We start from the raw sequence: 16,093 nt of genomic DNA, 5'->3' as shown, positions 1-16,093 counted from the left end.
ACACCACAGATACATTCCTAATGTGCTCCTTGTCCTCTTCTCTTTCATTGGTATTTTCAGACTTCAGAAGTACTGTGGCACAACAACTCTATAGAGTAGTGGATGCCTTTCTGACAAACTCCTTTAAGCAATGCCATATGTCCTGCCCCTCCTCAATCTCACTAGCACACTATTTCAGCGAAAGTCTTGCTTTCCATCATGTTAAAATGCTGATGATGCACTGGTGACGCTAAACATCTGAGACATACACATGGTTTAATTGCTTCTGTATCCAATGCAGACATGCATGGAGACTGAGACACACAAAGACTTGCTTTCGATGGTTTTGGCACAACAGCAGCAGAGCCACTATTTGCAGGTGTGTCGTGGTTTAACCCCAGCCAGCAACTAAGCACCACGCAGCCGCTCACTCACTCCCCCCCAATCCAGTGGGATAGGGGAGAAAATCAGGAAAAGAAGTAAAACTCCTGGGTTGAGATAAGAACGATTTAATAGAACAGAAAAGAAGAAACTAATAATGATAATGATAACACTAATAAAATGACAACAGTAGTAATAAAAGGATTGAAATGTACAAATGATGCGCAGGGCAACTGCCCCCCCCCCGCCGACCGACACCCAGCCAGTCCCCGAGCGGCGAATCCCTGCCCTCCCACTTCCCAGTTCCTAAACTAGATGGGATGTCACATGGTATGGAATACACTGTTGGCCAGTTTGGGTCAGGTGCCCTGGCTGGGCATGAGAAGCTGAAAAATCCTTGACTATAGTCTAAACACTACTGAGCAACAACTGAAAACATCAGTGTTATCAACATTCTTCACATACTGAACTCAAAACATAGCACTGTACCAGCTACTAGGAAGACAGTTAACTACATCCCAGCTGAAACCAGGACAATGTGTATCTTAAATGTCAGATGCTAAACATGTAACCCATTTTTGTCCTTTCCAGTCAGCAGACTTCCTCTATCACAACCACACTTTCTGTTTTTGTACAAGTACTGAAATGACCATATGAGTTCATGAAGACCATGTGCCTTTTTTTTTTTTTAATTTTGTGCACACCTTTGTATTTAGTAGCAATTACTATGACAAAAGGGTCTGCACAGTATATTGCTTGTGCAAAAGACAGACTCTTCCTTAGAAGGCACACATCTAAATGCATGTATCTGTGACTATGAACTGACATAGCAGTTCCTTCTTTATTTCCTGTTTACTCCAGTGTACGTGCCTCACCTGGTTTTATACTTACTGTTTCATTTAAAAAACTCAGACCTGGCATAGTAAAACACTCTTGTTCAATAAATCAGGTCAGCACATGTTTATATCCCATTAGAGACAATGAAATTGAAAGATTTTCTTTTTAAACAAGGCTATTTTCACACCTCATGTTTTCATTAGCTCTCCACACTGAAAATTCTCTAGCAATCCTTTTTCTATTTGCTTTTAAGAAACAGAACTCCAAGTAATAAGTAATTCTTTTGGTACTGGAGCAGATTATCGTGCTACCTTCCAGATTAAGGCTGCATAGTAAGTTTCTTGCATCAAGAGGTTCATTCTTTAAAGCTACCATGAAAGAGAGAAGAACAGGAAAGTAAAGAAGCAGTCAACAGGACAGAGCAGAATGTTTGATCCCAAGAGCTTCCTCCACCCCCAGTCTTTCAGTCCTTGGCAGGCTTTGTTTTATTTTCCTCTTGGGGCAGAGTCAGCTTTTTTTTTTTTGAGAGAGTAGAAGTGAAGAAGTGCTTTAGATTGAACAGTTTAATTTCTACATCCAGCAATTGCATCCTTGTTCTTTTTTTTTTTTTTTTTTTTTTTTGGTCAGAGGTCACTGATGAACTTGGTAGGACAGACTGAAATCAGATCCTAAGGATGCTTCCCAGTTGCATGTAACTGTGTTAAGTGCATTCCTTGTCCCTCTTCTCCATGCATGGCAGGATTATGAATCAGTTCTAGTTCCTGTTACCCTAATGGAAAACTAAGTCTCTTGTTTTATATCATTTACCTAAAATACTATTGACAGCAAACATAAAAAAAATTTACTTTCTGTGTCTGTGCTCTGCATCCACTACTCTTCAACAACTACATCAATAATTCTAAGTTGGTCCATCTGCTGGACCATTAGTTACGATAAAGAGAAAAGATATGCCAACAAACCCTTTTCTTCCCCTACGTCTCCTAGCCTATTACAAAACTGACTGCAAGTACTCTCTTCATTTTTATTTTTAGCCTCATGTGTTACAGTGATTAGAGAGTGGGGTTTTTTTTGCTTATGCAAGAATCTAATTTTTGGATTCTACAAAGGCAAACAGGAAAACCCCACATTTTAACCAAGGCACTGACTATCTTGAATTCTACATGCAAATTTTTTTTAATTTTTTTTTTTTTTAGCTAAACCAAGAGGGAAGGAAGAAAATTCCTTTCCCTAAAAAGCTATGATGATGGTTTCAGTTAAACTGTCAAAAATGTAACAGAAGCCTAGGTGCATTATTAATAAATGACCACATGCCTTCAGCTGTTCAATTGCTGTGGTGTCCGATATGATTACGCTTCAAATCCACAACAGCTTTGGTTTTGGTTTTGTTAACTGGTGGGAAACACTATCTTTACCATCTCTGTCAATATATAGCTTAACTGCTCTGTCGGTCTCTGAACATTCTTCTTCTCCCTCCCAGAATTCAGCCTATCCCCTTTCAAGTTCTTTCATTCAGAGATTCTGCGCCAAAAACCAACCAAACATTGTTTGCAATAGTTAGGACAGTTGGCTTAACCTCAGGTTGGGCCTTCCAACTCTCTGCTTTAGAAGACTTACTAGAATTGATAGACTGACTAGGACAACATTACCCTCATTTGGCTGGTAAATGTACATCATATTCTTTATACTAAATTGTTCTAATTATCCAAGATTAACAAGATAAGGAACTTGAAATTCCAGAGACTTACCTGTGTCATTGCCAATACAGTCTATTATCAGGCATATTCCTAAAGGTTGACTTTGCATTCTGTACTGATCATCAAACACCTGAGGAACGTGAAGGACAAATACCAAGTTAAAATGTCACTCTCTCAACTTATAGACTTGATCTATTCAATTACATTCTTTTGTAGCTAGCAGAAGTCTATCTACCGGGATGTAGTATGTCCTATCTACACAACAAAACCAAAAGAACAGGAGACATGAACTAATAGTTTTTCCTCCTATTTTTAGTACAGGCTTAATTTTTGCGTCCTTGTGTTATGCAATCTTAGTACCATAAAGATCCTTAAACAAAGACTAAGACTGTACCAGAAACTAAAGCAGCAAGTTTGAGACTGAACCTTAACTCTGAACAGATCTTCAAATGTTTAAAAAAAAAAAAAAAAAAAAAAAAAGCACTGTATGGAGTTGAGGGGCTTTTTAAAGGCCTGGACTACGACAGCAATGATCCTTCTACAGTACTTCCAAATTAATTTCCTTAAGTGTAACTGCTATTGAGATGTTGGGAGCTATAAGCTTCATATTGCCAACACAATAAATGTAGAGAACTTTTTGTGTTCTTCAGGTGTACACGCAAGCACTGCTCATCAGAACAACATTTATTTCTTTATTTAGTGGAACAACCTCCTTGTTCCTAAATAATCTGTAATGACTCTATCACAGTTCTTCTCACCTTTAAAAAGATTACAATCGATTTGCTTATAGGTTAACTCCCTGGTTCCTGGCCTATAGGAGAGCTAGTGAAAATAGCAGTAATCCATTCTTATCATTAATACTCAAAGCACATCTGTCTTCTACCTGGAGACCAAGGGGCAGGTGGAAAAAAGGCACAAAATTTACTGCATGTAAAGAAACCCTGCGACTTCTAATGTAGATGGCAAGGGGTCTGACTTCCAACAGGTTTTGACTTAGCCTCCACTAATAAATATATAACACATACGCATCATATGTACATGCATTTTGCAGGCTGCTGCTTCCAGAGCAGTAGCAAATATTTTATATTAAACATATATTCTGCAAAAGCAATTCATAAAACCTGTTTATGGCTGAGGAAGATATGGATGTACACATTGTTCTGTTTGCACGCAATTAAAGGAAATCTCAAAATGAAACCCAAAGAAAACTAAGGTAAATACCTGCAGAGGTTTTTATTATATTTACATGGATACATATGCACAAGCACATACCTTATGTGACACTGGTCCAGATTCCTGAATGGACATGTGGACTGGTTCTGCTGCAGTTAAAACATACAGAAGTAATCTCAGTATGTAGGTACCAGTGACATTTGTTTTGACACCAAAGCAGTTAAAGAGGAACCTATCTAGTTCAGCCAAGTTCTCACTCACCTGGACCTCTTAGTTTCTATGTATGCTACTGAAGTTAAAAAAAACACAAAAATTTTCACCTCAGAAACATTATTTGGATTGCATTCTACATTGCTTGTGACTAGAATAAACAAACAAACAATCCCTCCTACAATGAGAGAATTCAGCCAACTACTCTTAAAAATCACCATATTTGAGAAGTATTTTGCGTTTCCAGAAAGAACACAACACACATGGTAAGAACCTGGTACTCACTGGACAACTTCCTGGCTGGCCTGGTGGAGAGTTCACCACTGAACTGACACAAAAACTTCCTACTCAAGACACAGTGGGCACTGCTGTACTACACGGGCCTCCAGAGCTGGCTAGTCAACCTTTTCCATTATTTTATTAATAAACTATTTATTCTGTTAAAAAGTTGTGACAGTGGAAGCCCACGACAATTTCAATAAAGCTTTGAGATGTGGCAGCACAAGCAAAGCAAATACCAAAGCAAACAATAAGGCAAGGCAAGGCTGAATTTTCAGAGGTACGAAATACTCTCTGCTTCTGGTGTTATCAACTGGATTAGCTATAAACACAACTATGAAACAGAAGTCATTTTGATACAATGAAATTCATTGTTTGGCTCTTTTAGATTATCAAAACTAGATAAAATGCTCTTACCTAGAATAAGACTTTGTCCATTTTGTGATTTTTCTTTGTTCACATTCTGGATCTAAAATGAAGAAAAAGGTGTATTTTCCCTGTCTCCTTCAAGAATTAATAATCACGAGTTCCAAAATATAACACAGTAGTATTTTTCTTCCTCAATAAAAGGATTACATATTTTAGATTCACATCTATCAGCTAAGTAGAATTACAAAATAACAAGTAAAAAAACCCCTACCAAAACCACAAGCAAACAAAAAATCCAAAACCTTTTCTCCTCAGAAAAAAATTACCAGCTCGCCATGAACAGCAAAGAAAAGCTTATTCCCTAACATAGCAAAACAAACAAAAAAACTCTGACGATGTGAATTTTGTTTCCTACAGAGCAGCAGGAAGGAACTTTCACTGAATTAGAAAGGAAATTGTAACAGTATTATCATAATATGGAAAGTCAATGCAAACTCTTTCCTATTAGTAGTATGGAAAACAAAGCTGTTGTGGCTTTGTTAGTAAAGGCAAATTGCATCACTGGTGTCTTGTATGTAAGCTTTATATGTACATATTTACTGAACACGTGACAGAAATGTGTTCTCATCAAATCATTTAGCAAGACTAATGACTTTAAGTAAGGTCATGTTGTTACAATATCAGACCTAACCCAAATATAAAGAATACAGCATGCAATAGGATTTGATGACTTTTCACATACTGAGATATCTTTGTTAAAATGAGATTAAAACAAACCACAAAAAAAAAAAAAAAAATCTGAAAAGCTCTCCTTAAGAAGCCATAACCTTCAGCTTCCAAAGTTAAAAAGTTACTTTCCCTGCAAAGTCCAGAAGTACAAAGAAGAACGATACATTTTGCAAACAACAGTCAAAGCAATACTTTTCACTCCGCGGAGTAGTAGAAAAAAGTTTCAAGATACAGATTTTACATATCCAACTAATAGGAAAAAATTCACAGAAGCTCTTTAAAGGGGATCTTTCTCAGTCAGAAGATTTAAATCAGACCCTAAACCCAGCAAGTAACAGGAATAAGAGAAATAAACCAAGTAATATTTTAGTTAGTAGCAATCTCTCATTCCTTAGGCTCTGCAAAGGTGAACCCCCTTTCAATGTCTGGCAATATTTAGAAATAAAGGATCTGTCTGATTTATTGCATACTTACCCCTGAATTATAAGGAGGATCAATCAGACTGAGATTAGGGAGAGATGCCTGAAGTGCATTTACATATACTGGCTGAGAATGAACGGAGGACATTAAAGCTGAAAATTTAACAGAAACACACAGAGAAATACACCATGATATACCAACTGTTTTAAAAGCCTAAATCCCTGAAGCATGCAAATACTCTGACTTGTAACTCGTAATTTTGTCTTCAGGAAGAACACATCTGATCCTTAATATCAAGAGTAACCAGTGCAAAAATAGCATCTTACCTTCGTGTTTGTACTTCTGAATCTTCCTAATCAGGTCTATCCTGTGAATATTTCGAAAACAATTTTCTATCAAATCCAGTTGATTAGGAGCCACCAAATTGAGTTTCTCCAGGTCAATCACAAGAGCTAGAAAACTCTAGAGTAGCAACAGAAAACCATACTGTCATATCAGTAATTTGTTCTTTATCAGTAAGTAACAAAGCAACCCAGAAAATAATGGGGGGGGGGGTCATAAAGGTTGTATATTCAAGAACTAGGGACATTACCTTCTGAAACACTAAGAAAATTATCTGGAAAATGTAAGAATTCTTGGTATTATCATAGGAGTAATGGAAACTAGGAAGCGATATTCTTAAAAACAAATCAAAGTTTTTGAGGAAACAGCTTTGCATTTTCTTGCTGCTAAAAAGCCAGCCAGTTGGAATGTCACCTCACATGCCACAAAGCAAGAGGTAAGAAAGGCTTTGGACAATTTGCAGGGCCTCTTTCTTTATTTGGTTAAAGAGAGAAAAAGAAAAAAACCCAAAGGAAGACGATAGAAATCTTCAGTCTTCTATGGACAGTGGTCAAGTTTTCTGGACCCCCTCTACTGAATCTCTGCTTTCTCAGAGCACTTGAAACAAATATTCAGAATGCAAATGTACAGAGAAAGACATAATTAAAATAAAACTGTTCTTCTGTAAGTAAAGCAAAGCACAGACATAAAAAGTGACCTTGTAACTCAAGATACATTTCATATGAGTATTGGTTTGAGATCCTTCATATATGAACTTTCAGATCAGTAATACTGAAGATAGATTTTTTTTCTTTTAATGCCTTCTGCCTGTAAGGGACATGCTAACACCATTCACTACAGCAAGTCTTCACTGTTCCGTCTTACTGTTTCTCATGCCTCTTTTCTTGAATTAAAAAAAAAAAAAAAAAAAATTAAATAGAAGCCACTATTCCTTCTCCACTTTCTGACTTCTGTCTGCTCCTGCCTCACTACCCCTTGCAGTACTTTCTCCCCTCCTTTACTGTCTAGCTACTTCCCTTTTTACTTCAATCTCTCATTGCTCCAGAGAAGACCAGCAGAAAGACATACCTTATCTTTCACCATTTTCATACGAGGTGCGTAATCTCTGAGTAGAAAAACAAGAGAACCCACTTCTTCTTTTTCCAGATTCTCATTAATCTCTACCATTAGTACCCTGAAATAAAGTTGAGACATTCCTAAATGATTAGCTTTCAGCAAGATCCCACACCTGCCCTACTACCCAACTTCTCCCATGTTCCAGTCTTAATATACCATTCCCAATTAAACAACAGGAAAAAAGCCTACCCTGCTCCAAGATCCAATTACAAAATACCTACTCTTGCTAATAAGCACCTGCGTTACTCAGACTGACTGTCTAATAGCCACTGCTAGGAAAACAGAAGTCTCCTTAATATTTCAATAGAGATGAAGTGAGAGAATGAGACAACAGAACACATCTTCAACTTTTTTACCTAGTAGTTACAGGGTTTTTACTTCAGTCAAAAGTTAACATTATGAGTACATATATTTCTTTCTGAAGTTTCTCAACGACAACAACTGGAGATTCTTAATTTAAGCTTCTTAAAGCTACAGTGTAAAAAGTAGTAAGAGACAGGCCCCCTGAGAAAAGCTATACCACAAGGCTATGTGCCCAAAGCAAACTAGAAAAGAAAATATCTCTAACTGCTGACTTTCCTCTAAAGCATCTTTTCTATCTGCTACTCTAGAACTGTACGAACACCACTGGTTTTATTGATTAACCCCTCCGCAAAACCAAAAGCAACTCACACACATTTTGAACAAAACAGAGTAGCCTTGAAATCTGAAATAGATGTATTACCTGTAATCAGGGACAAGTCTGAGACTCCTGGCAAGGTTAGCTTCCACTGTTGCTTTCTCAATCTTCAAGATCCTCCTCAGCAAGTCAAATCTCTTAACTCTGTACAACAGCTCAGACAAGCCAAGAAAAGACAGTTTCTCCCTCTCATTCAAAGCCACCAAGAGCTCTCTAAGGTCAGCAGTGGCCAAGTCAGGAGCAAGGTCTCGGCAAAGGAAAACCATCATCTCTTCTTCTTCTTTATCCAATTCTTGTTCAATCTGGTGAATAAGGACAGCTGGCACTTGGCACCTGGTCATCACTTTGTCACTGTCCCTTTAAAACTGCCAGCCTACTGTTTTTTAAACAGGAAGCCAACATGACATGAAGCCCATGTCTACCACAGCACTTCTCTGGTGGTCACTGTTAACTAGATGCATTTTTACATAAGCAGTTCTGTAGGAGAGAATTAAAAGGTACTGAATCAGTGATCTGCTGCACAAGTTCACAGTTAACTCTCTATCTGATGTATTTCACTTACAACTAAAACACCAATGTAGTTTACACAGACCTCCGGTTCTCAAGGGGTTCTCCCAGCTGTTCATTACAGAACAAAAAGTACTTGGTAGGTCATACTAATCAGAAAAAAACTGAAGTTCTTTTAAAAGTAAAATTACCTTAACACAAGTCTGTAAATTCCATAGGAAGTGAAACAAAAGTCGTCAGCTTGCTGATGAGTGATATTTCAAATGCTTCTGGAAATAAGAGTTAAGTTCCACAGCAATTTAAGTCTAAAGCTCCGACCTCTTCCCAGCAACCCTCCACTCCTCTGCTCACCCCCACCTTTTCTCCCCTAAAAGTCTCAAGGCATTTTTCAGGAAGAGTTTCGGGAGCTAAAAGGTAGTGTAACCACACATTGTAGACAAAAGAATTAACCCCCCCCCCACATATAAAACCACTGCTATCAGGCACACACTCTGCCTTAAATGAAGTCAAAATAAAGGAAATATTCACAATATAATATGTAATATTTTACAATATTAATTATCTATAAATTCAGGAATGTGTGGATTTCTTTACTTATTAGCATCATTTAAAGTGATTCCAATCTGAATGAGTTACTGGGGTTTTAAGGATTCCCCCCACACACCCTGCATGCTCAAAAAGATTGAAGAACCACACAGAAAAAATTCTAACCTGAAGTATGCGAATTGGCTAACTCTGAAAGTATAGATATGCCACAGACTGCCTTTTTCTTCATGTGATGCTCATGATTCACCATACTGAAAACTGAAATAAAAATTCAAACCTAGAAAAACCCCCACCCATGTGATTAACAAAATAAGTAGGGTGCTATGCTCAGTTTCTGTTGCCACCAACTATGAAAATTCTATCTAACCTTCTCTGACCCCCATTACCTACATGGAGAAAGGTGAAATGAGCAACCCGAAGACAAATCTTGGCCCTTACAAGGAGTTCAGTCACTATACTGCAGAGTTTTGTTTAAACCGTTCTGAAAAGCAAAAACCAATTCGACTTCAAAGCCTAATACACTGAAAGATTCCAGCACCTGGATAACGTTTTTTAAAGCATTTTCAGCCTTTTGTTACACATTCTGGAATTGTCACATATTGTGTCCATGCATTAAGGAGATGAGATAAATTCATCTACAAGGTTCTTTTTTTTTCCATTCCAATGCTGTTTAAATGAAAAATAACTCTATACATGCACCTGACTTTCCTCAGAAAGGGAATAAGAGTTGGATTTGATTAAACCCATGGACTGGGTTCCACTGCCCACTAAAAGAGTGCATCAAATTTAAGTTCCTAGGCCAAAGTCTCCTTTATCTACATCTATCCCAGTGAGCCATATTTTCTATGGAGTCAAAAACTGCAGTGGCTTTTTCCTCCAAAGCCGTTGCTGACAGTCATAATAGCAAGTCAGCAGTATTAAAAAAAAAAACAACAACAAAAAAACCCAAACACTGTTAATCTTGCTGATAGCAGCTACTCGTGTTATAATCCCCTAGTGATTCAGAAGACATGCTATGACCTCAAGGTCACACCTTCAGAAGCAAAATGGAAGGGGGACGTAAGGAAGGGCAGCACAGGCAAGCTGTAAAATATCATAAACCCACAACATTAGAAGACCCAACCATTGCTAAGTTTAAGTACTCCTGCACTTCCACACCACAGTGTAAATGAGATCTAATGTATATGTAACAGAGTCCTCAAAACGGCACTGAGGCCACTTTGGCTCATTTTCAGAAGCACAGAGCATTCAACTGCAGCTGAGTGTAACAAGGCCACAGATACCCTGCTTAGCCCATTGCAGCCTCCTGTGTGTTCTACACAGACTGTGCTAAATACCTAGAGAAAACACACAATTATAGTACTCCTGCTACAGCACACAACTGTCCTCTCTGATACAGTTCTGTTCTTCAGAACTCAAAAGGGGCAGGCACAAACACAGTGTTTTCCCTCACTACATCATACCATTTAGGAACCTGGGAGAATTAAATGCACTGTTTGCTCTAAGAAGTACAATGACATTTAACCCTAATGCAAACAGGGCAAGCAGCAAAAAACCTCACAAACAGAAATCAAACATCAGTAGAAGCTGCCCCTTTCAAATAGCCAGGACCACAGTATTTTTAATATAGCAAGCTGAAAAGTTTTGTTTCCAACAAACCAAACTGGGTAGACAAAATATTTGTGCTTTTGAACCTGTTCTATTTCACACATGGACCTGCAATGCTATCACTTGTACAGCTGGAGTGGAAGGGCAAGGTGGAAAATTTTCAGGCCTCTGATAAGCAGAGGAACCCCTCATGAACTGGAACGTGTTTTGTACAGTCTTCTACCAGAGGAAAAGCATATTTATTGCTAACTTCTCATTTTCAGTCTAGCATCAAACATTTGTTAGAATTCTACAGAAAGACAAAGATTGTTTTCATGACATAATGCAGTCAAGAAGGGGGGAGGCACAAAACACTCTCATATGAAAGCATCTCCCAGGTACATACAGCTGGGACTTTCAAAAGAGCTTGAGGAAGTCATATTTATGACTCACTCTGAAGGGAGATGGGAATTTAACAACTTTTGGCCATTTTCAGAAATCTCAGATAAACTTTTTTTTTTTTAATCTACTCTAGGTGACTCTAGGTGATTTTTATCTAATCTTTTAAAACTAGTTAAAAACGGGTGGTGGTGGTAGGGAGGAATCTCCTACAGAGTTGAAATTTCAGACACACAAAATTACTATTTATACGTTATCTTAAAAATAATCTGCCTTTAAAAAACACATATGAATTATTTATTTTTGTGAACTTCCTTTATATAACATAAATTGCATGCTCATTATAAAAAAAATGCTGATCAATACTTCCAGTGCTGAAACTCTCTCACCTGTATACAAGTCTGTCCACAAGAACATCGGAAGACCGGCATTTGACCATTGCCAAATCCACTGATCCAGATCCAGCACACACTGGTTTCCATTCAGTATTCTCCAATGATGGTCCACAGACAAAGTTGATTACATTAGCTCGTCTTCTGTTGGACAAATATCAACATCACAAATTACTGCTGGGGGCTACCTCCTAATTTTAGTGGGGGGGAAACCAAGGAAAAATGACCTAGGATCATGCATTCTTCTGCACAATTCCACTGGTCCAGTGAACCAGGAATGATGCTCCAAATAAAAGGAAAAACAGCTGTGCACATATAGTGATTTGCCAATAACATTCATTCCCCTAGGGTTCTAAGTGGGGAATGAGTAACAGCAACATGTCCTAAGTGTTTAGTATAAACTAAAACAGTTTATAATTTTGCATCCAAAACCCAGGTCACCGTATTTTGATAGCAGGAATGTCACACTATGGGGGCAAGCCTGATACATTCCACCTGCATACATCTGAGCCAGATCCACTTCACCATGAAGGGCATCATGCTTCACCCTTCCATCCAATACCACCACTTTTGCAAATGTCACAGATACAGTTATCATAGCTGCAACAATTAAAGAAAAAGAGAAAAGCAATGACAATGTAAAACCCAGAAGCCTGGCTTTCAATTTAGATTACCTGGGCCCTGCAACGAGAAGAGTTATTGAATGTAAATTCTTTACAAAGAGGAGAGGAAAAACAGCTTATCTTCTCAAGAGAAGAGAAAAATTTCATACTCATCAGAGATAAAGCTGCCCCACTAGTTTGTGTGTTCATGTACGTGTGTAATTTGCCAATATTGCTGCAAGAACACACTCAAGATTTTTCTCTTCAGGTCAATGTTTCATGTATTGAGTAAAGATTTCAATGCAAAGCTTATGGAGCAGGAAGATGTTTAAAAAAAGAAACCTAAAGTACTACACATTCTCATTTACATTCCCAATTTTAGAAAGAAATCCAGAATAATTCCAAATAGCTGAAGTCTAACACAACCACCACCACTGACAGATAAAAGGATACTACAAGATCATGTCAGTGACATTAAGGGCAGAGCAAGTTAAAGGGGCAGGCCTACACGTGAAACAACAACAATGAAATCTCTTTTCTTCCTGTATTCAAAGAATCAGGAAAAGCCCTGGTACACTGAGGGAAAATGACTGGTGACGGAAGAGTTATCTGTAAGTCTGGCTATTTTAGTTCACTATCACCCCAAATTTTCACAGAGGAAGGGCTCTTCTGGGAAACAGTCTTAGGGTCTCTGGTAAGAAAATCACTGATTTTAGGGTGACTCATCTGTCCTCTTGTCCCCAAAAGAGGTTTGAGAGAAAACACATCTCAAGGAGATAGCACCAAAGTGCACTTAAATGCAAGTTTATGTGTTTAGTTAACTTTCAGACTTTCCTGAGCAAAGTATAAGATTTTAAAGCTAAATAATTTCTCACATACTGCACAGGAAACCACCTTTGTCACAGGCACATTTGTCCAAGTCTGCACTGAATTTTGACCCTGGGTATTACACTGCAAACAAGGTTCAAAAGAAGAAAATTTTTAAGGTAAACACCTGAGAATATTAGCAAGCACGTTTACTCTTCAGACCACAAATCATTTTCATTCCACACTAAAACAGGCAGAAAAACATATCTAAAGTTAATTATACTCCCATTTTTGAACTATTTCACACTGCCCCCAGTCCATACAGAATACAACCAAAATCAGGGGTAAGTTTTCTTTTTTTTTTCCCCCAAGGAGCAGGAAACAACAACACACTAAAACTTCACACACACAGATGCACGAGGCTCCAGCAACTCCCTACTGGCATTAACAAGTGGAGGCTTGTATGCATGTACAAGGCTTAAGCAATTTTACTCTTTGCTGTTTAACACCATATATGAAACCCTTGTTCCCACGACTGCAACACAAATGCTGCACACTATACAAATACCAATGTGATTATCAAGGCAAAGAGAAGTGTCCCGTATTAGTAACAATTCAACATATCAGGCCTCATATTAAGAGGAAAGGTCTTTCGAGAGAAGCAGGGAAACATTTCACACTCTAGACATGGTCTACAATTAGAGCCTGTCATTTCTGACAGCGTTTTTCTTCAGTGATTTACAACCATGTCTGCAGCAGCAAAAACAGGATATACAATCAGTGGGCGTAGTTCCGATATGGAAAATGGATCTTTGTTTCACAAGATGAGCTCATGTGGAAGCCCCTACGCTAGAGAGTAGGAGGTTACTTTGCTATAGAAGGCACTTGCTGCATTTTGTGCTTCCTCCACTCCGCATTAAGAGGTAGAGGTGATGAAACCACACAAAAGGTAACTGCATTTTGAATCTGCATCATCTGGCATTTTTCAAAGTGTTGAATTGTTTGGAGCGTGCTCCACAACTTTCACATTTCCCTATAACAGAAAGAGGATTTGGTATGAGATACTTAGGAAAAACAGGGAAATCCCGCTGTAACTTTCACATTTCTCATTATTGTACTAGGCTTAAATAGTTTGCTCTCGGTGTAAACTAGCAGTAACCACGCTGATTTCCATTTAGAGATACACTAGTTTAACATCCCAATCCTCCTCATCAAAAGAACAAAACTAAAACTGGTTTTACCACAGGGAGTTTATGCAGATTTCCACGCAACTTTCTAACTACATCATTTTAAATCACATTTGGAAAATGAAGCAAGAGGAAACTCCGGTCTTCAAGTTTAAAAAGTTTCAGGCGGATGGGCAGCGTCGGGTTTCGTTTCTCCTCACGAGCATACTCGGGCTAAGGCCCCACTTGCGCCGGACGCTTCGGCTCTCCGCACCCGGCTCAGCCCGCCCCACGGTGAGGACCGGCTCTAGACAGGGAGGAGGACCCGATCCCGGAGCACGGGGTATTGGGGCGCCTATACTGCAGGCGCAGGGTGGGATAAGAGATGTGAGGGAAAGGAAGAGGGAAAGGTATAACGCACCCAAACGCGCCGGGGAGGTCTCATCTACACCAGCGGGGCCAGGTCCGACATTAGGAGCAGGGAGGAGGAGGAGGCGGTACCAGCCTAACAGGCTCCCCAATACCGGGCGTGGTTTCAAGCATCACTTCTCTTTCTCTTTCGCGAGTAGGACACGCAGAGTGCTTTTCGCTCGTACCTCTTATGGCTACTGGAGACACCTGAGCCGCGCCTCTGCGTGCAGATAGCAAGGCTGTTCAAGACAGAGATGTCCCCTCGCTGAGAGACGAGGGAACTGGCTTTAGCCACCTTACCCTCATTATACATCTGCCGAGCCACGTTCGCTAACCCTTACGATTTTATTGTGAGTTCGGCCGTTGGGTGTTTTAGGGCGTAGGCGAGGGAAGGATTATGGTTTTTTTGCTTTAGAGTTTACCTCCGGAGATGAGACTCAGAGCTGCGTAAACAAGCCGGCCCAGCTACTCCAAGATGGCGGCGGAGCTGTGGCGGAAGGGAGGTCTCGTCGGCTCGCAACCTTCTGCCGGCGCCTGTGGGTGGGGGTTACGTACAAAATGGCTTCTGGCTAGCTGGGGCGCTGGTAGCGTTGTGACGGGAAGAGGTTGTCAGTAAGATGGTCCTGAGTTCAGTATATGTATAGGTGCTTATGGGACTATACTTTTTATACTGCTGCTGGTATGAGGACAGACGAAACAGCTTTGTATTGGCCCCGGTAGCCATTCAGTAGTAACAGACCGTTTTTCAGTGAGCAGTTACAGACTTGGGATAAGAGTGGGTGTTCTGGCGGGAGTTTATGCCGAAGTAAGCCCTTACTTGGTTCATATCTTGGTCTGTCGCTCTGAGTTCGTTCATAGAATAATATTGTACAGGCGTGTGAAAGTTATATGCTTCCCATTGTTGTATAATCTTCAGTAAATTTTAAGTAATGCCTCGTCCGTGTAAACTGGGTGTTGTAATTCCCGTGGTATAAACCAACTTCCATGAAGTGACTTACTCTGAGGTGCTAGTATTGTAGCTGGAGCTGCTCTCTTGAAGGACTAAAATCCTGTGCTATTTTATCTGCTGAAATAGACAAAAGCACCTCCATATGTGGTGAAATTAGACACATCATATACAACTCCCAGCTCAATGGATTTCAAAGCATTTACAAAACAGTTGGTTTTTGTGCTGCTAAAAATATAGCAGTGGAAGCACAGTACCCTGGGATAGCACACTGTTGTGCAGAGAGTCATGCTCTTCTTGGAACTGCAGGGAAAACGGAAACAGAAAGAATCACCCACACCAGAATTTGGTCAGGTACCAAGTGACTTGCTCTGTGTTCTGAAAAAATAACTGGATTCTTACTGAAATTGTACACTCAGGCTCTCACTTTAATATCAGTCATTCAAGGGTATCATGGTATCCCTGCTACTAAGATGTAGCATTGGATTGGTGCTGATTCAGAAGGAAACCAGCTACCTGCTG

General features: G+C 39.4%; 1 protein-coding gene across 10 annotated transcripts in view; it reads right to left on the bottom strand.

Moving 5' to 3' along the window:
• Positions 1 to 15,116, bottom strand: part of CFLAR (CASP8 and FADD-like apoptosis regulator) — a 24,767-nt gene extending 9,651 nt beyond the window's left edge. For 3 of the 10 annotated variants that reach the window (XR_774190.1, XR_774189.1, XM_010564768.1), the window contains exons 1-10: positions 14,636 to 14,800; positions 13,988 to 14,081; positions 11,637 to 11,783; positions 8,254 to 8,685; positions 7,482 to 7,587; positions 6,398 to 6,533; positions 6,126 to 6,223; positions 4,971 to 5,022; positions 4,164 to 4,213; positions 2,943 to 3,021 (exon numbers count right to left, since the gene is read on the bottom strand). Coding sequence is in view for 1 of the 10 variants with exons in the window: in XM_010564768.1 (XP_010563070.1) it covers positions 2,943 to 3,021; positions 4,164 to 4,213; positions 4,971 to 5,022; positions 6,126 to 6,223; positions 6,398 to 6,533; positions 7,482 to 7,587; positions 8,254 to 8,549 (817 nt within the window). In the remaining 9 variants the exon portion in view is untranslated. The other 7 variants (XR_774193.1, XR_774194.1, XR_774195.1 and 4 more) reach the window with 7 other exon arrangements.
• Between the last annotated feature and the right edge of the window lie 977 nt (positions 15,117 to 16,093).

This window comes from Haliaeetus leucocephalus, unplaced genomic scaffold, assembly GCF_000737465.1.
Source record: "Haliaeetus leucocephalus isolate CR32 unplaced genomic scaffold, Haliaeetus_leucocephalus-4.0 Scaffold1, whole genome shotgun sequence".
In the NCBI taxonomy this organism is placed as follows: domain Eukaryota; kingdom Metazoa; phylum Chordata; class Aves; order Accipitriformes; family Accipitridae; genus Haliaeetus; species Haliaeetus leucocephalus.
This window is presented reverse-complemented; position numbering and strand designations above follow the sequence as displayed.